Source organism: Eptatretus burgeri, chromosome 10 (genome assembly GCF_056783735.1).
Source record: "Eptatretus burgeri isolate ZD-2024b chromosome 10, Ebu_testis_v1, whole genome shotgun sequence".
Classification (NCBI taxonomy): Eukaryota; Metazoa; Chordata; class Myxini; order Myxiniformes; family Myxinidae; genus Eptatretus; species Eptatretus burgeri.
The window spans coordinates 68,463,449-68,485,721 of NC_140970.1; the positions used below are offsets into that span (position 1 = coordinate 68,463,449).

The 22,273-nt window shown below is 46.7% G+C and overlaps 1 protein-coding gene across 2 annotated transcripts in view; it reads right to left on the reverse strand.

Moving 5' to 3' along the window:
• Positions 1-22,273, reverse strand: part of GOLIM4 (golgi integral membrane protein 4) — a 119,495-nt gene that overhangs the window by 37,242 nt on the left and 59,980 nt on the right. For both annotated transcript variants that reach the window (XM_085898830.1, XM_085898829.1), the window contains exons 9-11: positions 9,819-9,883; positions 3,335-3,455; positions 1,360-1,676 (exon numbers count right to left, since the gene is read on the reverse strand). In XM_085898830.1, coding sequence (XP_085754956.1) covers positions 1,360-1,676; positions 3,335-3,455; positions 9,819-9,883 — 503 coding nt within the window. The remainder of the gene's footprint in view (positions 1-1,359; positions 1,677-3,334; positions 3,456-9,818; positions 9,884-22,273) is intronic.

The window sequence follows — 22,273 nt, forward strand, 5'->3', positions numbered from 1 at the left end:
CAGACCATGAACTATATTCCCATGAAGTTTGAAGACGATCCGATCAAAATTTCTCAAAAAATAAGGGTTTCGTCGACTCCCCTGATTTGCGACAAAGTGACCTTGACCTTTGACCTTCAAAATTTTATGCGCTGAAAGGGACCTCTATAGGCCTCTGATATGCGAAGTAACAAAAATTTCCAATGATAACTGTGCTCTGCAGAGTGATTTATACGCGATTACAGACCAAAAAAAAAACAAACAAACAAACAAAAAAAAACATATGAAGGTCAAGGCCAATCGCCACCAAAAATTAATCAGCTGAGCGCCAGACCATGAACTATATTCCAATGAAGTTTGAAGACGATCCGATCAAAATTACTCAAAAAATAAGGGTTTCGTCGACTCCCCTGATTTGCGACAAAGTGACCTTGACCTTCAAAATTTTGTGCACTGAAAGGGACCTCTATAGGCCTCTGATATGTGAAGTTACAAAAATTTCCAATGATAATTGTGCTCTGCAGAATTTTTTATACGTGATTACAGACAAACAAACAAACAAACAAACAAACAAAAAAAAAACATACAAGCTGACTAACATATCTTGCAAAAACTTCGTTTTGGCAAGATAACAAAGACGTCGTGCAGCGCATGATACGTACTTGCAAAATCCATCAAACAAATTTGACCTCAAAAATAATTTGTGGTTGAATTCAATGACCAAATTTGCAACTCCTCTTGAAACTTCAAGTGAATCAGGTGAAAATTGAGGATTTTAAAAATACCACCTTAGTTGTTGACCTTGGGCCTATGTTGACCTTTTTGTCCATGTTGACCTCAAAAATAATTGGCTAGTTGAATTCAGTGCCCTGAAATGTAAATCCTCCTCAAATTTCAAGTCAATCGGATGAAAATTGAGGATTTTAGAAATCTCACCGAAGTTGTTGACCTTTGGTCGATGTTGACCTTTTGACCATTTGAACTCAAAAACAATAGGCTTCTCCCTTATGACAAACTTCCATGTGGTGAAGATTCGTAAAGATCGGTTTAAAATTGTGACCTATAGGTGATAAACAGACAGACAAACAATCAAAGAGACAGAATAACAAAATCGACTGACCAATATACTTGAAAATTCTTCAATTTTGCAAGTAACAAACAAGAAAATGGAGCGAAAACTGAGTACTCCCTTCCTTCGGCGCCTGTTGATGGCGTCATGCATCGCCTGGATGTGGAATTGGGAAGGCGCGGTGTACAAAAAAACTCAAAGGAAAGCAAAATAAAAGATAAAATTAGAAGGTAGATTTGTTTTCCAACCTCCATTGTTATATTTTATCTGACCTCTGTGTTTCTATTTTCCAACGTTTTTGGAATACGTACTTTATTTGGGCTACATGTGGTCTGTTGTCCAAATAGACTGCTTTAGTTGTTGATTTTTGCTGCCAGTGCTGCAACTGCTGCTGCTGCTGCTGCCAGGAAATCTCATTCTGCGGGACCAGATTCTGTTGCTCCAATTGTCCTTTCTGTTCATGTGATCTATATGTGTCGGCCTTGCGTTGAAGTGTGAACTGCTGCCAATAACGCTGGTCCTGCTGCTTGCGAAGCTGGGCAGCCTCAGCCTCATGCTGGTAGGCCAGCTGCTGCTGTTCCAGCTGCTCTTCATAGTGGCTGTGTAGAACGCCCTGTGGCACATGTATCTGCAAGAAAATGGCATTGGTGGCAATGCTGTAAAATGAAAGGTGTTACTTGTGACATGTTTCAAGTAACACTTTTGATTTACTATAATATTTAGGTTTATTGTACTACAATTTTATAGTGTAAAAATTTTACAGATTGATGCACGATTGTGCAATAGCAAAGTTTTGCATACATATTACAAATCCTGCATTGAGGTAGGCATGTCCGTGACTCTTAAAACATCAACGTGAATTGCGAGATCGATGGACACAACAGACATTCCACAGGTGGCAGAGATAAGGGACAAAACAGTGGTGTGTGGAAACAAGATTTGTGGGTTACAGGATGAACAATAACAACTTGACCAGAGGAAGGACCGAGGAAGACTGAGAGTCTGCCAACCAATCTGAATTGAGAGAGCAGTAACCCCTGTTCCTCAAACAGTTTGTGGGTGACACAAGTGATGATGAGAGTTTTTGCCATCACAATAATCAGAAGTGCAACATGAAATGTGTGAACACCTACCAACACCATGCCCCCATTGCATTACAAACATGTTTTTCAGACTGAGAGAAATTAAGAGTGCTGAGGATCAGACTTAGCAGCAAATAAAGCCACCTTACAGCGAGGTGATTCAACCGTGCAAATCCTGGACAATTCGCCTCAACGTTTCTGGGGATGTGCCCAATAAAAACGTTCACCCAAAAGTCACCCTGTAATCTCTGCTGAAAAAAGTAAGTTCCACTCCTTAGGAAAATTGTCCATGATGTCCTAAATGCAGTTGATGTCATACCTGTGTTTATCACAACATCCATAAGGACCGACACACATTCATAAAGAACAGGTGAGTCAAAAAAAACAAAAACGATACACATATATAAATTGGCAGAGGCTCAAGAAATCACACTGGGTGGTTCTTTCCAAAAGACCAACTTTTGTAAGAGACATCATGGGGTGTTTTGTAAAAAAAAAAATCTACATGACTAAACAGGTCAGCAAGCTTGCATTTTTCTTTCAAAGGATTGCATGCTCCAAGATACAGTGCTCCCTGCTAGGATAACCACATACTGGATCATTTAAGCAAGTTCCAAACTACACTTGGGACTGAACCAAAAAAACATTTTGGAGCTCAGCATACTCCCACCAAACTATCCTGCCATATTTTAACGTGTATTTTCTCCCAGGGATACAAACTGAAATGAATAACAGCTTTAAAGTAAATGGAGGAGGGATGGGTGGGGTGATGTGGGGGGTGCAGGGAACCCCAAGTGGTATGTACTTTTTTCTTCTTTGACACCAAACCAATGGCATACTTATGATATCCTTCCCTCTGGTCTTCATTCCACCTTTGAACTTTCTGTCTGCACTATTAACCATCAGCATGAATTGCAGAGTTACTTTAGTTCAAAACAATGTTATTTTCACCTTGCAAAGATGTCACATAAGTTTTTAAAGACCGAGAACCTCGAGTATTTGCAGCTTTCAACGCCCTGCTATCTTCATGACCTGCAAAATCCAACCCCATTTTTGATATTCACCCATTAATCAATACCCTTGTGGAGGTAACAAACACTCTCTGCTGGTGTCTTTGATATGCGAGATGACAATATGGATGTCAACACTCAATACAGAAGCTTCCACCAGTGTATTGGGTCTTGTACACATCTAGAGGGTTCACCTGTGGTGCTGGTACTGTGACGTGCCCTGATGGAGCAAGAGCCTTGGATTCATTCCGTTTCAACCCTGTGTGCACGTCCACTGCTTTTGATGTTACTTGCTCTTTCCACATATGTAGTTTCCTGCAAAAAATAAACAAAGGAATTCAACACATTGAGAATGAAACTAAACTATATTATCATGACATTTTACCCAATTCAAAAGCTGCATTTCAAAGAGTTGGTGCCACAAATTGCTATCAGCAATCATTGTATATTGACCAACGTGCAAAGGAAGATTTTTGCTCGAGAAAAAGCAAACAGCTTGAACTAACGAATTATTGACAAACCATATTCAGCAAATATTAGTTCTGAGAATGAAAGATAATAGTGTTGTGCAAATGACTCCAAATGGGCTCAAGGTTCTTCAGACAGCATTGTTATTTCCTTAAATTGCATGTCCAACATATGCATAAGACATCAAGTCTTGTTGGGTATGTCTATCAGCTTTGCACATCTGTATTTGGGGATTTTCTCCCATTCTTCCTTGCAAATTTGCTCAAGCTCTGTCAAGTTGGATGGTGAGCGTCGGTGAACAGCAATCTTCAAGTCTTTCCACAGATTCTTAATGGGATTCAAGTCTAGGCTTTCGCTGGGCCACTCCAGGACTTTCACATTCTTGTTCTGAAGCCATTCCAGTGTTGCTTTGGCTGTATGCTTGGGGTCATTGTCCTGATGGAATATAAATCTTTGCCGCAGTCCAAGGTCTTTTGCACTCTGAAGCAGGTTCTCCTCAAGGATTTACCTGGATATGGCTTAATTTATTGTTCCCTCGATCCTTACAAGTCTCCCAGTCCCTGCTGCTGAAAAGGATCCCCATAGCATGATGGTGCCACCACCATGCTTCATGGTAGTGATGGTGTGAGATGGGTGATTAGCTGTGCCCAGTTTCCACCGGATGTAGTGCTTTTCAATCAGGCCAAAGAGTTCAAGTTTCATCTCAGACCACAGAATCTTTTTCCTCATGCTCTCAGGGTTTTTCACGTGGCTTTTTGTCAACTCCAGGCATGCTGGCATGTGCCTTTTCCTCAGGAGTGGCTTCCATCTGGCCACTCTCCCATGATGCGTAGATTTGTGAAGTGCTGCAGAGATTGTTGTCCTTCAGGCAGGTTCTCCTATCTCAGCCAAGGAACTGTGTAGTTCTGTCAGAGTGTTCATTGGGTTATTGGTCACCTCCCTGACCAAGGTCCTTCTTGCCCGGTTGCTCAGTTTGGTCGGGCGGCCAGCACTAGGAAGAGTCTGGGTAGTTCCATATTCCTTCCATCTCATAATGATGGAACTCACTGTGCTTTTGGGAGCTTTGAACACTCCAGAAATTGTTTTATACCCTTCCCCAGATCTATGCCTCTTCACAATTTTATCTGAGTTCTACAGAGAGTTCCTGAGACTTCATGGTGGAGTTTCTGCTCTGAGATGCACTGTAAACTGTGGGACCTTATATAGAAAGGTGTTTCTTTCTAAATCATGTCCAATCAATTGAATTGCCTACAGGCAGACTCCAATCAAGTTGTAGAAACATCTCAATGATGATTGATCAAAGAAAATTGGATGTACCTGAGCTCAATTTGGAGTGTCATAGCAAAGGGGTTGATTACTTATGGACAGAAGACATTTCAGCTTTTCATTTTTAATTAATTTGAAAAAATTCTAAAAACATGTTTTCACTTTGAGAATATGGGATATTTTGTGTAGATTGGTGACAAAATTTTTTTAATTCAATCTATTTTTAATTCAGGCTGAAACACAACAAAATGTGAAAAAGTCAAAGGGTGTGAATACTTTCTGAAAGCACTGTATATCAACAACACACACACACACACACACACACACACACACACACACACACACACACACACACACACACACACACACACACACACACACACACACACACACACACACACACACTGAATTATGATGATGATGATATATATACAGAAATACAGTGTTGGATATATATTTTAGATGTTACCTTAATAACAAAAGTGAAAAACATCATATTCAAGTAAAAAGGATGTTTTAAAGATACAACACACAATTCTATCCAAGTTCTCTTCTTTTGATTCTACGAAAAATGGATGAGGTGTGTGTGTGTGTGTGTGTGTGTGTGTGTGTGTGTGTGTGTGTGTGTGTGTGTGTGTGTGTGTGTGTGTGTGTGTGTGTGTGTGTGTGTGTGTGCATGCGTGCGTGATTCTTTTGGTGTCTATAAATTACGTACGTCTATGCATAAATTATGCACCATTGGAATCCCAAGACCGTAAAGACCCCAAGGACCCACAACAATACATTGTCAGGTGAGGCCAAATTATATCCGTAACTTGCTACAGGTATGATGTAAACCTGTACTAACCCGTTTCATGGTCGGGTTGTCGGCGACTAAACCGTATCACCCACCAGGTTTCCTCGTAAGGAGGATATATGGATATGTACACCCAGCAGAATTAAAAACAACACTTGTCAAAGGGTGGAGGAGCTTCTTGTGAGCCAACGGCCATCCATATCTTGTGCCCAACTGTGTCTGCGGATGTCCTCCTGCAGTTGGGTTATTTATTTTTAAGGAGATTTGTGGCAGGATTTGCACTCTGGCCACTGGAAAAACCCTGCACTCCGCAAAACAAAAGAAAAACGCAAATAAAATTGAAAACCCATGGAGTGGGAGTATCATCCCCTGTGCATCTGCCCTTCACAGGGCAGCTCACCGGATGACGGGATTGGGGCAAAGCCTTCGGAAACCCCACTCTGATAGTAGGAAAACCACGGGGTAACCTTCCCAGCTCAGATTGCAGAAGAACGTGTCAGAGTGGTGCTGAGGTGTCGTCCACCAGACGGCGGCCTGCTTGGGTTATCCTGAGACGGTCCCTTCGGGTGTGTGCCTGCAACGTCCCATCCCTGAGAGGATGATCCCCTGTCTCTGTTATCATCTGACCTCAAGCGTTTGAAAATCGGTATTGGGGCACTCTCTGAGGTTAGAAGACCAGATAGGAGTGAGATCATGGCGGGTGGTTTCACCTACTATTGGTCTGGTCGCTCTGATAGTTACCATGGCCAAAGAGTTGCTGTAGCTGTGTCCAATAAGCCGACTTCAATGATAATTGAGAAAACACCGGTCAATGAGAGTATGATGAGCCGAAGGATTCGTCACTCCTTGGGTGTCGTTTCCCTGGTCTCTGTATATGCTTTGACTGAGGTGAGTGATCTCACCGTGAAGGATGCATTCCATGCCACACTCGAGTCTGTGATTGAGCAGTGCCCCAGGCAGGATACTCTTCTAGTCTTGGGGGATTTCAATGCATCAACTGGAACTGATAGAGATGGTGATGAGACATGTGTTGGTCCCCATGGGTCTGGAACTGTGAACCAGAATAGCACCAAGTTCCTTGACTTTGAAAGAAGTCGTGGACTGAAGTGGCTGGTTCATGGTTTCAGCGCCCACAGGCTCATCGCTGGACTTGGTATTCCAATGCTGGTGGTGTGGCAATGGAGAATGACCATGTGATTGTTGATGGTCGCCGGAAGATGATCTAGAACTGCAGGGTGTACCGGAGTTCTCAGTTCCTCAATACTGACCACAGGCTTGTGGTAGCAACTCTGAAATTGCAGCTTAAATATGGGAGAATGGTACCATCCCAGCCTCGGCTGGATGTTGGTTGGCAAGCTCAAGGATGAGAGGGTCGCTGAGGAGTTTGCAAACAGTCTGGGTGGGGATTTGGGGGGTCTGGGTACTTTGGGGAATCCTGAAGAGTTGTGGAGTGCCTTCAAGACCACCATCCTTGATGTTGCCCGTGGATGTCTTGGAACTTACCGTGGGGTGAAGAAGAATTTTGTCTCTCAAGGGACACTGGATACCATTGACCAGAGTCGCAGGGCCAGGCTTAATGGCAGAGCCGAGCTGTTCAGGGAGCTGAGGCGTAAAACTGTACATGCACTAAGGGTGGACAAGGAGGCCTATGTGCGAGGAATCTGTGAGGGGGTGGAGTATCACCTGTGATCAAGTGATTCTCGTCCTGCTTGAAGGAGAATTTGCGCATTGCGTTCCTCCAAGCCCATCCCTCGGTGCACTGCAGTGAGAGCGGTGGGTGGTGGGCTCTTAACAGAGGAGTCCGAAGTGAAGGCCCGCTTGCCGGTTACTTTGAGTGGGTGTACCAGGCTGATCCACCAGCTGTTGAGTTGGATGTCAGGTGTGTGACTATCCCTATTGCTGACCCTCCATCAACTGTGATCCACCTTTGTTTGTGGAAACACAGGCTGCGGTGAAACGGATGAAATGGGGGTAAAGCTCCAGGGATTTATGGCATCCACGTTGAACTTCTCAAAGCTGATGGAAATGCTGAACTCATGTCATTGCATGCAGTTCTGTGCTTTGCCGGGAACTCAGGCATCATCCCAACCGACTGGAAGAGGGGCCTTGTTGTTACTCTCTGGAAAGGGAAGGGTGATTGCCAGGACATCAACAACTACCGAGGGGTGACGCTGCTCTCGGTGCCGGGCAAGGTCTTTGCTCGAATAATTGATAGGGTTCGCTACTATCTGCTTGAGCACCAGCGTCCAGAGCAGTCAGGCTTTCCACCAAAGAGGTCAACGATTGACCGTATCCTTGCCCTTCAGGTCCTCACCAAACGCAGATAAGAGTTTCGGCAAGGGCTGTTTGCAGTCTATGTTGATCTCTCCAAGGCATTCGATTCGGTGATTTTGGATGCCCTCTGGAGGATTCTTGGTCTTCGTGGGGTGCCACCAAAACTGATCAATCTGATGTCTGAACTATACTCTGGAACTGAGAGTGCTGTGAGATGTGGTGATACCATCTCAGACTTATTTCTTGCTGTTGCTGGAGTTTTTCAGGGGTGTGAACTGGCACCCACACTTTTCAGCGCTTGTATGGACTGGATTCTGGAGAGGTTGTTGGAGATATCAAGCTGTGGTGCATCATTTGGGAATGTCAAGATCTCTGACATTGATTTTGCAGATGATGCAGTCATCTTTTCGCACACTCTGGATATCCTTTTGGGGGCCCTCGAGGTGCTGAATGAGGAGTCGGAGCCGCTGGGATTACGGGTTTCCTGGGTCAAAACTAAGATCCAGGCTTCCAATGACATCTTGGATGCTGCTATCTTGTCTGTACCCGTTTGTGGTAAGGATGTTGAGGTCATGGAGTAATTCACTTACCTTGGCAGTGATACTCACGTCTCTGCTGGCTGTGAGTTGGAGGTCAATAGACGTCTGGGTTTGGCCTGGGGAATCATGGATTCACTGGATCATGGGGTGTGGCGCTGTCGGTACATGTGCAGGAGGACGAAAGTCCGAGTCTTCAGGCCCTTGGTGCTTGCAGTCTTGCTCTATGGGTGTGAGACTTGAACTCTGACCAGGGATCTGAGATGGAGACTTAATTCCTTTGGTATGAGGTCTCTTCGGAGTATCCTTGGCTATCGCTGGTCGGACTTTGTGTCCAATGCGCAGTTGCTGAGAGAAACTCAAGAGATTTGTTACTGCATCGTCCGTGAGCGTCGGCTGCGGCTGTATGGACATGTGACTCGTTTTCCTGATGCTGATGCTGCTCACCAAATTCTCTCAGCAAGGGAGCCTTGTGAGTGGAAGAGGCTAATGGGCCGACCACGTGCCTCGTGGTTGCAGCAGGCTGATCAGCATCTCAAGGAGATGGGGATGGGCCAGGCATCTGCCTGCGAGATGGCCAGACGGAGGCCCCTGGAGTACCGGCGGAAAGTGGCCGCAGCGACACACTGCTCTGGCGCATGCTCCCATACCTAACCTAATCCATACGACCCTTAAGATTCCAAAGGCCCCCAACAAAGACGCTTACGACCCCAAGGACCAAAAGACCCTGGAAGACCCAAATGATCGTGACGACTCAAAAGACCCTGGGTACGCAAAAGACCCAAAACATCCAGACGACCCTAAAGACCCAACATATCCTGATGACCCAAAAAACCCAGAGAACCCCAAAAAAACCAAAAGGATCCAAAGGCCCTAAAGATCCAAAATACCCCAAGGATCCAAAAGATCGAAAATACACAGTGGACCCAAAAGACTCAGAAGTACCAAAAGACCCAGATGACCCAAAATACTCAAAATACCTCAACGACCCAAAATACCCAGATGACGCAAAAGAACCAGAGGACCTAAAAGACCCAAAGGACCAAATGAAAGTCCTAAAAGACCCATGCGACCCGAAAGTTTGAGGACGCAAAAGACCCAAATATCGAAAAGACCCGAAGAACCAAAAAACCCAGAAGACCCAAAAGTAAGGGTCCACTAGTACATGAAAACAATTGATAATCCAATATACTTTTGGTGTCTTTTGCCAAAGCTTGCAGAGTCTTTGAAGTCTTTCTAACATGTACAAATACCATCTCGGTTTGTGCAGCGGTTTTGCAGTCAAAGCCTCCTTCCAATTTAATGGGACATTGTTGACCATGCTGCACCAAACCTTACCTGTCTCTTTCTGTGTTTGTCCTTTCTCCTGTGGCCTTATAGCCTTCAGGTCTTCCATACTGCATCTGTCCAAGAAACAAGGACTTTAAAATAACACTAATCAGGCCTGGATATAAATGGAACACAAATGCCAGTTCTGTTTGCATGCAATTCCAGAAAAGTAACAGATGGTTGTCATTCAGTATGTTGTCATTTGTTCATTACAGGCAAATAATTATTTCCTGAGAATTATGGATGGGATAATTCCCCAAGGATCATAGATGGGTTAACTTCCCCATTTTTATGATATCTATGGTGTTTCATTCTGACTTGTAATGCCGGCTTCCACCACATTGCGCGACACAATACACATTTATAGAGAAAATTTGGGTTCTCCCCCCACCCTGAACCTTGAGGACAAGGATTTTTTTTCCACCACATAAAACCTCACCGTGCACCCCATGAGGACAGCCACCAGTTTTCAACTCATTCTGTCCAGTGATTCAGTTCTCTCATGTTCTGACTTCTGGAAGTATTAATTATTATTTTTTTTAATACAAGCTAAAATCTTCCCCATACAACCCGAGTCCAACCTGCATTGTCGTGGTAGGGATGCTTAGCAGGCAGACACAAGCGGAGGAACAGTCGAGCCCGGCTTTGTTGCACCAGCGGGAGCGCGGGCGTACTATGCCCACAGCTCTCCTTTATTACGCACTCAGTACACTCACAAGCCGTGGCGACTACGGCATCCACTACAACGCCTCAGGCGGCGCGCACTCCTTATATCCCTGGCAGACACGATGATCACGCCGACCACTCCCCCACCATCATGCCCTGCCCCGCAGGCTATACCACACTCCTCCCTCCTAAAACTATGATTATTAAATGATCACCATCATAATAAGCATAAGCAGCACGAAATACCACGGTAGAAAAACAGATAAGGTACAAAAAGAAAACAGCATAGTATAAAAGCACATCACATCATATAACATGTCGATGCGAGCGAGTGGAGCTGCAACGGCTAGGCTCCGAAGACCGAGTTGCACAATGCACCTACAAAACCCTGACCGCGTTACCGATATGAAGCAACAAGGCGAGAAGCACAGCAGCACTACGCAGCAAAAACACCCCCAGGCGGCTCATGGTTACATGGCCTTCGGCGAGGTCGAGGCGACCTCCCGAGCAAACCTCCCCCGGCCCCATCAAACGCCTCCGGCCCACAAGGCGGCACACCTCCCCCAGCCAGACCTGAAGCAGATAAACATCCCGAGGCCGGAAGCCCGCTGTCTGGAAGCCGTGGCGCCAGCGCCAGACCCGATTGACCTTGGGTGGGGGCGCTGAACAGCGCCGCTGGCTGGATGCAACCAATGCCCCACAACAACCCACGCACCACAATCAGTTGAGATGCCAACGCATGTCCAAACGGCCTTGAGCGAAAACAGAGAGCCGCGTCCCAGGCGCCAGGCACGTCTGACCTTGCCGAAACCAGAGGTGGGGGTAACGCCGAACAGCGCACCAGCCCCGGCTCAGAGTCGATCTCTGAGATCCACACGGCAGTTAGACGGTAGCAACTCCATTCAAACCACACTTCAACCACAGGCTCGTCATAAATCAATAAGAATATCGTTGGTACAATTGCTAACTCATTTTCTCGTACAGCGCGTTCTTTCGATAAAATCCCTGCACATGACAAAGCAACCACCTGCGGCCCGAGGCAATGGGAGGCCAACCAAACCTCTTTATTCGCCACCATCGCTCCCAAAGCCTCCACCTCATATCGATCATAATGCAAATCCCATTGATTGATCTCAACCAATTCTATTCTCACACAGGAACTGTCGGCATTTATTTCAATACCATTAAACCGCATCACTCGAGCAACGAAAAACAAACACGCAATGAACAGCAGCCCATAAACCACATCGCGTGTCCATCTCTTGGTTGTCGTCTCGATGTTGCGAACCGTGACTTTCTTGAACGCGACGGGCTCGTCTCCCGTTGGCACAGCTGGCACAGCTCCCGTTGCTCCCGAACCGCACATCACCGTTGCAGGCAGCAACGAACGGCCGCTCCCGTTGCATCGATGCGGCTCCCGCCGCCAGAACCTCGCCCTCGGGTCTCGACGAAAGCATCGAAGGGAGCACCGGCACACCTGGAGGTACGAACTGGAGATCCAGCCCGAGGTGCGTCAGCCAGTCCCGACCCAAAAGGGCGGGCCCCTCCCCTCGCACCACGAACACCGAGAGTAGGGCGCTTCGACCCCGGTAGCGCACCGAGACGTCGGCCATCGCAAGCGGTGCAATCGCTTCACCGGTGTACGTGCACAGCGACAAGGTCGTCTCGACTAGGCGAACACCGCGAAGACCACGAGCCGCCCGCTCGCCCATGACCGACACTGTAGCCCCGGTGTCCACGCAAAACACGGTCGGCTCGTCATTCACTTCGACCTCCACCGTGATCGGTGTTGTCACCTCTGGACCAATGGAAAACAGACTCAACATTGGTTGCATCTCCTGCTCCGGCCCGCCGGCATCGCCATGCCCCGGCTGCAGGCCGCTCCCCAGGTCACTGGGGTCCTCCCGCACCTCGCCATCCAAGACCCCAACGGAGGCCCCCGCCATCCGACACACACGCTTCAAATGTCCCACCTTGTGACAATGCAAACACACGGTGTTCTTATACGGGCACATTCGTCGCAGGTGCGGACCACCACACCCCCAGCACCCCTGGAAATCCACCTCGCTCCTGGTGCGACCTTGCTGCGGTGCGCGCCCCCGGCCCGCACCGCCAGACGCGCGTGCGACCTGCGGCACCTGGGTCATCGCGCGGACCTCGGGATCAGCCGACATGCCCCAGCTGGAGCTACTCATTACGTCCTGGCCAGCGATGGTGCGGACATCCGTGAGTGTCTGCTCGACAGACGAAGCAGTCCCGACCGCCGAGTCGAATGTGACGTCGGTCATCCGCAGGATGGTTGCTACCATCTTCGCGTCTCGCAGACCAGAAATAAAACGATCTCTGAGTCGTGCCGGACGCTCCTCTGCCGTGAACTTGCAAGGCACGGCCGAATGCTTCACCCGTGCTACGAAATCTGCAACGCGCTCCTCGGCACCCTTCGCGAGGTGATCGAACTGGTACCGCGCGAGCTGCAATGACTTCTCTGGCGCCAAGTGGGTCTTCATTTTCGCCACGATGTCCTGAAACGATAGCCCGTCACCACTGGGCTTATCTGGAGCCACCAAATCACTCAGCAGCCGGTAGTGCTCCGTTGATAGCGAGGCGAGCAAGATCGACTTGCATTTGTCTTCATCATCTACATCATTCGCGCGGAAGTAGCAACCCAATTGCTCAGAAAACAACTCGAAGTCATCTCCCCCGAAAACGGGCACGCGTCCGTGCGCCGTGCCCCGACCTTCTGCCATGCTCGTGCTGGCGAGACCCTTGGCTCCGTAGCCTGGAACCGCACGGGGTGCGCTGAGTTACTTGCTGCCGATCCGAACGCCACCACCCTGCACACGCCGATCCGAAGATCCTCGTCAGCCAACTGTAGTGTCGTGGTAGGGATACTTAGCAGGCAGACACGAGCGGAGGAACAGTCGAGCCCGGCTTTGTTGCACCAGCAGGAGCGCGGGCGTACTTTGCCCATAGCTCTCCTTTATTACGCACTCAGTACACTCACAAGCCGTGGCGACTACGGCATCCACTACAACGCCTCAGGCGGCGCGCACTCCTTATATCCCTGGCAGACACGATGATCACGCCGACCACTCCCCCACCATCATGCCCTGCCCCGCAGGCCCGCAGGCTATACCACACAACCCCCAATTTTCAACTCATTCCTCCAGTGGTTTAGGAGTGCATAAAAGTCAAACAAAAAAACACCCAAAATTAAAAACAAACCCAAAAATAAACAAACATTTCTCAAATTATATTTTAGGTCTGACAACAAAGTACCAGGACCGATTTTTTTTTCTCGACAGGTGGCAGCACTGGCTTTGGTTTCGTAATTGGACATGCATCATAATCTTCCTGTCAGTACTGTGTTAGCCATTTTATCTATTGGCTGTTTTGCAGCCGTACTGGAGTTTTGTTTAAATTATAAATGTTGCAATTGCGTTCTGAAGATGCGATGAATGACAAATTTATGGAACAGAGAATCATCATCACGTTTTTGGTAAAACTAAATGAAAGTGGCACAGCCATTTTTGACAAGTTGAAGTTGGTGTATGGGGAATAAACAATGTCAAGATCACGTGTGTTTGAGCGGGCAAAGAGGTTTGCAGAAGGGAGAATGGAAGTGAATGAAGGCGCATGGTCGGGACGCCCATTGATTGCCAAAATGTCGAAAGGGTGAGAATGTTGGTCCAATCTGACCGGCATCCGAAATTCCAATGAAAGGAACTCATTTTGCATCAACAGAAGAAATCCAGAGAGCCATGACCAATGAGATAAATGGCCTTTTAGACTTCCAAACCTGATATGAAGCGTGGCAGTGAAGTTGGGAAGCATGTATAGACACGCAGGGAGATTACTTTGAAGGCAACCACTAAACATAATTGGTACATTTAAAATAAAATTTTATGTTGCTTAATCCTGGAACTTTGTTGGACCTCGTATCAAATGATATATGACTTTGCGATATATTAATACTGGTATAAATGTTGGGATTTGTACCGTTTTAAAAGCCTTTTTGTTTCTTCCCAGCAAAATCCACTCACTTGCAGTTAGCTAAAATATATTCCTGCTTTCCTGTTTTCTACATAAAGGGAGATAATAAATGAGGTCAACCTTGAATGATCCACAGGAACATTCTGTAACTGGATTTGGGAGAAAACCTCAGGTCCTGCTTATCTACTTAATATACTGGTGTTGAAAGGACATAAACCAGCTAGTCCTTTTATGAAAAGAAAGGCTATTGTGTGCTGGAATAAGCCAATGTGGCAAGATAAACATATATAAGGGAGTGACTCTGCTATTCTGGCAGAGGTTCCTCAATTACTAAATAGTGTTCCTGGTTTTCTGCTCTCCGTGTGGTCACATGTAAATTGACAGTTAATTAACAGTTTTCTCTCAAGTATGTACGGTAGACGTCCTCATGCCTCAGTGAAGGGTGATCGACGGCTCGACATAAAAGCCCGTTAGAAATGACAGGTTGGAGTTATTTTATTCAAAAGTAGCAAATACCACCTGTCACTTCGCTGATGGGAATACTAAAGGGGGAGAGGAAGAAAAAGAGGGGGGAAGAGAGAGGGGTGAGAGAGAGGGGGGAGAGAGAGGGGGGAGAGTGAGGGAGGGGGAGTAAGGAAGGGTGTGGGAGCGAAGACAGTGTGAGGTGATGAAGGGAAAGCAGACACGTGGTGAAGTGTTAATTACAATTCATATTGTCTCATCAAAATGATTCTGCATTGAATAACAGTGAAGATGGAAACAAAATAATGTCTGAAATCCATTTTCTACCAGTCACACTATAAACATGGCCCAGAGATAAACACCGCTCGGAGAAGTCCGGAAACAAACACCGCTCGGAGAAGTCCGGACACAAACACCCATCCAGACACGTCTTGAGAAAACACCGTCTGAGAGAGACAGAGACAGAGACAGAGACAGAGACAGAGAATAGGGGACTTAGCAAAGAGAATATGGTATGCTTAATGAACGAACACACACACACACACACACACACACACACACACACACACACACACACACACACACACACACACACACACACACACACACACACACACACACACACACACACACACACACACACACACACACACACACACACACACACACACACACACAACAATTTTTCGGGCAGGTTGGAACCAGTGTGATTTCTGACTACAGTACGTTCTGTATACAACCCAAAAACCTTGAGAGGCTTTCACTGGAAAACAATGTCGCATTTATATAGATTGACGTTTCAGGGATATATTGTTACGAATTTGGAAGCGTACTGCACACAACAGTCAGAGTCCCTATAGATCAGTTGTATAGGTAAATACATGTTTCTAGTTCGGGTCCTGTCCCTTGTTTGGTGGGTAATTAAGTGTTCGTGTTCTGTGAAGTTATCTCATAGTCAGGCTTTAAATCTTTATATCTGACATCTTGAACAACAACAACACGCTTTCACCTCGCTCCCTCAACCCGACGCCATAGCGCCTGCGGTGGGCGGAGTTCAAGGCGGAACCTCGCGGCGGCTCTCGCCCAATCGGGGTGATGCGAGCGAGGTTGCCGTCCTTCGACCAATGGGAATCCTTCACTGTGTGAGGGGCGTTCCGCTGTGGCGCCCGCCATGCCCCCCCCCCCAGATCCAATCAGCAGATTGGCACCCCTTTTGGCCAATCACGGGGGTGACGAGCGCATTTGCGCGCCAGAACTGTCCAGTGAGGGAGAGCGGGTCGGAGGAGGCGACTCCTCCCCTCTGGAGAAGGAGTGAATAATTGTTCGGGACGATCAGACTGGAGAAGAGTGAGTTAGAGAGCTGGCTGAGCTTCATTCTCAAATTTGTGCCCAAAAGGTTTGTTGATCTCATTGGCCAGTGAAGACCATCCGATTTATAAAAAGTGATTTCTTAAGTGTGGCTTTCTTGGGGTTAAGGATTATTTGATCCTTCAAGTAGACCCTTCTAGCCCTTCCAATCTAAACATCGCGCCCAAACTGCCCCTTCGGTATTTTGACACATAGTGTGAGATGTGTTTTAATTGCATTTGTTAAGAAGTTTTAATCCCTGGGGTTAACGGATAAGAAAGAGCTAATTAAGGGTTCATTAAGAGTTCAATGTCAAACTGGCGCCCAACACTTGTTCTGATCTCATAAGATTGCTTCACCCACCCACTAACTGAATTCATCACTTAAGAACGATTTTTGTCTGGGGTTTATGGATAAGAAGGGTCTTCAGGGCGCAAGGGTCTTCACATAGCCAGATAAGGAAAAACGAGAGGCAGAGGGCATATTGAGATAATGAAAAAAAGCGATGACGCGGGTGTAGTCTATGTTGATTCTAATGTGTATTGTAATATATGTGGCACGATGATCATCAAACGTAAGTGATATAAAGGCAAGAGGAAGACAAAACATTCTCAGTGAAATCGATTTGATATACACTGACGGGCCATGCTGTGATAACCGGGGGACAATTCAACACATTGGGGGTCGAAAAATGAACATAGCATAAGGAAATTGAAAGTGAAGAGGGTCACTAAACGATGCACTGTCACTGTCATGATGAGTTTTATTCGGTTACTACAAAATATCGTTCCTGTGCTTACAGTCAGAGGGAGATGACGTGACAATGCCGTAAACACAGAATGATATACGAAATCTGTCGAATGTGCTCGAAGATGGGTCTATGTCTGGTACACGAACAGATGCATTTTTTTTTTTTTAACAAACTCCAGATGCGTGTCTCGACTCCACTTCTGAACTGTCCTCTGAATCAGAGCCAGCTATACGAATAATATGATAGGTTATCAAAAACTAAATGTGCTACGTATCAGAGACTATAACGAATAAAAATGACTGACCATTACAAAGTAAAAATAACTTTGAGGATCTCGGCCCACCTAAACAGGCTTGACATTTCATGTATTTTGGCTCATTCACCCTTCAGAATTATCACTATCATGATCATTCATCATCATCATAATCATCATCATCCATTCTGGATGGATCACCGTCAGCGTCCATTTCAACTGGTATTTCTGGAACAAGCACCTGGGGCAATTGATGTCCATCAAACCAGATGACTCGATAGTGACCATCAATGATTTCCCATCCCGCAGTTGGAGATTTCGGTATGGTAGCCAGGTGGGAACTGCCCCACATTGTAGCCACAAAACCAGTCCTTACACTATGTGGCCGCAACTCAGCTGAGCAAGGCGGGATGCTGCTGCCTTCGATGCTCTTCAGTTTGTCGAACGGTCGCATGGAATTCGATTTGCGGTTATACGTGCGATCGACAACATCGAATCGCTAGTTGTTCAGCGTCGTGGTCTTTTTCGCACCGTACATGAGGCAGACGAACTCCTCGAGGACGGCAAACATTTCATCGTCCGGCTCTTTGTAGCTGAGGGATGAAAAACCCCGAATGAACTTGTCGTGGGCACACATTATATCATACGGCCGTTTCTTCCCTTTCCTCATGAATGCTGATGTGTAGTCACATCCCGTGAATGCATGCAGGCCAGGCAGAGCTGCGCACACATCCGGACCGATTTGCGCTGCTACATTAGTAATGTTCACCTAGCGTCGATTATCCTTACCGGACGTCCCAACTTCCATCCAAATTGTACATGTAAATCGATGAACATGGTGAAGGAGAATCACCAGTATGTCGGTGTCCGAGGCACGTACTACAATGTCACCATCTTGACAATCAAGGTCAGCCACTGTCAAATGGAAGCACAAACTCGTGTCTGCCTCTGGGTGATTACAGAACAGATCTTGAATTAATACTTTCTGCACTCCACCATTCACAACAGAATACTTGGCACATTTACCGTTGTCACCGAGGAAAACGATTCTTCCTTCCAGAATGTGTTGGTACTGCTCCCCAGCCCAGTCATCCATCATGAATTCCGGTAGACCTCTCTTGAAGGAACTCGATTTCAGAGCTTTCTCATTGTTCTTCGGTCTTATCTGGTCCGGGCCACTGATAACGTAACGTTGCTCTTCGACTCCTCATCTTTCCCGTTCACAGTCCTTAATAGAAGGTTCCTCGTAAGTGCCAAACACTATGTCTAAATGTTTTGACTGGTGGGATAAGGCCGCAACGAGGATACCCTGTGACAGACCACCGTAAGTCGGGGGTAGGTTTGGTGGTAGGCAGTGAAGGAGAAAATTTCCATCTATCAGATGTACCTTCAGATCAATCGGATGGCCGTGATCAGGTACTCTTTTCTCCAGCTTGTCGAAAAGGGCGCTCTTTGCTGTATGCACCATTGAACCATCGCGCTTACACAGACAGCGGCACAGGTGTGAGTAGAAATGTGAAGAGGAATTCGAGGTCCACTTCGGCCTTAGCCGCGATGAAGGCAAGTCTTCCGAGTGACTGGCTTGTACATTTCAGTTCTGCCTCCTTTGAGTTCTGTGGGGCACGTCGGTTGGTTACGCACTGTTTCGCGAATGTCAAAAGTTTGTTGTGGGTAATAGGTTGCTCAAAGCGTGTCGGATCATCAAGGCATTCGCGAACGAATTTCTCATGCATCCTGCGACCTTCCTGCAGTCTGAGCAGAGAATTATTGACGGCAACGGGGACACTCTTCCCTGTGCTGATATTGATTAGCGGCGCATCGGTATCGATGGTGAATGGATTTACTGATGAGACAATGCTTTAGGTGATTCGCTTGAGATCCTCGTTGTCGCGTTTGATTCTCGATGGACTGAGTTCCATTTGAGTGTTGCTATGATGTACCAGTCCGGCCATAGCTAAGGCCTCACTTGCAATTGCTGTACCACTGCCCTTCGTGACACTCCAATGAACGTGTGCAGTGTAGTTGTTTGTCGCCAATATGAATCCAGTCATCCTCTATCTGCATTGACTGTCTGCTCTAATGTGAGGTCAATAGGAAGGCGTGCAAACTCGTTTTTGGTCCTTCTAACCGAGAACGCTCCAGCGTTCAGTATGTTGGTCAATCCTGGATGCGTAATTTCTATATTCATGAGATCCAAACGGTATTTGGCAATCCATCTCGCGTAGTTCTGCCGGTTCATGGCGAAAAACAAATCAGTCATCTCAGTGAGTGCCATGGTGAATAGCTCAACGTCATTTTCACGGCATGCACGGTCAACGATACGGTAGAGTTCGACAAGCTTCACATACATCATCCAGAACTGAGGTGTTGGTCCCTGGTGTGCCCTCAAGAGTTTGGTTCGTATTTTCATCATATGCCCTACAGACATCATGAAACGTATCGCTCTCGCAAACTGTGTCGATCTCCATTGGCATGGTGAATTTGAAGACCTTGAGCTCATCAAGCACTTGATATTTTTCCGGGTTTCCGGAAAATGCTACCTGTACTGGTAGAAGTGGATCTCGAAAAAGTGAAAAATTTTAACCCTGTCCCACAAATTTATATTTTCTCATCTATATCCTAATTTATATCTGCACCTCCGGAGCGTATTCTACGTTCATGAAACGGTTGTCGATGAAGACAACGCAATGGAACCAGGCATTCGGAATGTGGTTGTAATTTGTATTACAGATGCAATGTGAAGACCCTTGCGTCCTTAAGACCCTTCTTATCCGTAAACCCCAGACAAAAATCGTTCTTAAGTGATGAATTTAGTTAGTGGGTGGGTGAAGCAATCTTATGAAATCAGAACGAGTGTTGGTCGCCAAATTGGGATTGAACCCTTAATGAACCCTTTATTAGCCCTTTCTTATTCATTAACCCCAGGCACTATGGTTTCTTAAATGGTTGTGATTTGTGTTTTTTGTATCTATAGAACCCCCCCCCCCCATCATGTAAATGAATGGGCATCAGCTCAATCGAATTATTTTTCCAAGGACTATATGAAGACCCTTGCGCCCTTAAGACCCTTCATATCCATAAACCCCAGACAAAAATCGTTCTTAAGTGATGAATTTAGTTGGTGGATGGGTAAAGCAATCTTATGAGATCAGAACGGGTGTTGGGCGCCAATTTGAGATTGAACTCTTAATGAACCCTGAATTAGCCCTTTCTTATCCGTTAACCCCAGGGATTAAAACTTCTTAACAAATGTAATTAAAACACATCTCACACTATGTGTCCAAATACCGAAGGGGCAGTTTGGGCGCGATGTTTAGATTGGAAGGGCTAGAAGGGTCTACTTGAAGGATTAAATAATCCTTAACCCTAAGAAAGCCGCACTTAAGAAATCACTTTTTATAAATCGGATGGTGTTCACTGGCCAATGAGATCAACAAACCTTTTGGGCGCAAATTTGAGAATGAAGCTCAGCCAGCTCTCTAACTAAGTTGGTTTTTGGTCTGCCGGATTACCTGGCCTTGCCTGCTGGCGCTCGTCATCATCATGACACAGACACAGGCACGCGCGCACGCACGCACGCACGCACACCTCGGTAAAAACACTCTCAATGACATTCGCCCAGCACTATGAATTAGCAGCACGTGCAGAATCGGTCATCATCGTCCTTCCTCCGGATTTGGTGTGCGCAATTCACCTCCTCCAAAGTCTTCAGGTTTACGATGACGACCAATCATTATCTCTATACAAACATACAAGTTGTTCCACACATACAAGTTCCAGGTTGGAACACTCAACTTGCATCTAACACAAAACTCAACCTTCCCACCCACATTGTATTCGCCTCCTCGCTCGTTTACCTTGTGTTTTCCTGTCTCAGCTTGTGACCCCGTTAGCCATGCTGCTAACGCCCTCCAGGGTGTTTCATTCTGTCTCGAGCATCCTACTCTGCCCTCCGTCAACACTGTGCTGACGGTGTGTAATATCTTTGGATCTAAGGACCCGGTCAGCGAGAAGGGATCCTGTCTTCTCGCTGTCCATGTTATCCAGCACTGTACTCCCTTTATCTTTGTTCCTTTGGGTAACTATGTTCTTTGGAGAGTTATTCCCCATTGTATGTTCTTAACTTGTCACTAGCCTAAAGCTTTAGTCTTTTCTCCTTTTATTGTGCAGGCTCAAAGTCCCGCTCTTCTCGATTGCCTTGAAGCTGTTCTTTCCTCTGAGGGACTCTGGACCATCCCAACTATTACCCCAGGACTCTAACCTGCGATCACAGGACTCTAACCTGCACCACCTGTTTCACTCGGACGTTCCTTGTCCTCTGACCCAAAACCGGTCACCTGAATCTGGCCTAATAGCCCCTATGCTCCTCCAACAAACCGCATTCGACTTTCCTCATTTACCGTTACCAGTTCGGAACCCGCGCAGACCCCGAGGCGGCGCTCAACGGAGATCCCTCCGGATCGCGGCGTTCAGGACCTGACAGTGTCCCATCTGGGTGTGATAACTCTGCCTTCTTACGTTCCCCTCCCCCCCCTCCCCCATTATAAATTAATCCCTTTTGTTAAATGTATCAGCTCGTTTCTGTGTTTCTATCATTGGTTTGCTGTGCTGCGAACGGGAACTAGGAGGCCTCATTGCTGCCAAAATCGTGCAATCGGCCCGGCACGATTCTGGTACTCTCCGCTCGGGGTACGGCTCGGATCCGGCTCAGTAACAGCCCGGATCGCGCAGATCCTGCCGAGGGTGATTTTCCCCAGTAGTTTGGACGGCGTGGGTATTTACGTAAATTGAAATTGGCAATCGACCCTATCCCACGCGGTCGACCTATTGGCGATATTCGGTCCGATAAGGGACCTGTCGGCTCCGGAGTTATCCGGGGTGACGATCTATAAATTCCGGGTGTTCGGTGGAGCAGACTCTACTGCTCCATCTAGCGGTCGTGCTCGCCACTGAAACTCGGCCCCACAACAATATCACAAATATTAATAATCA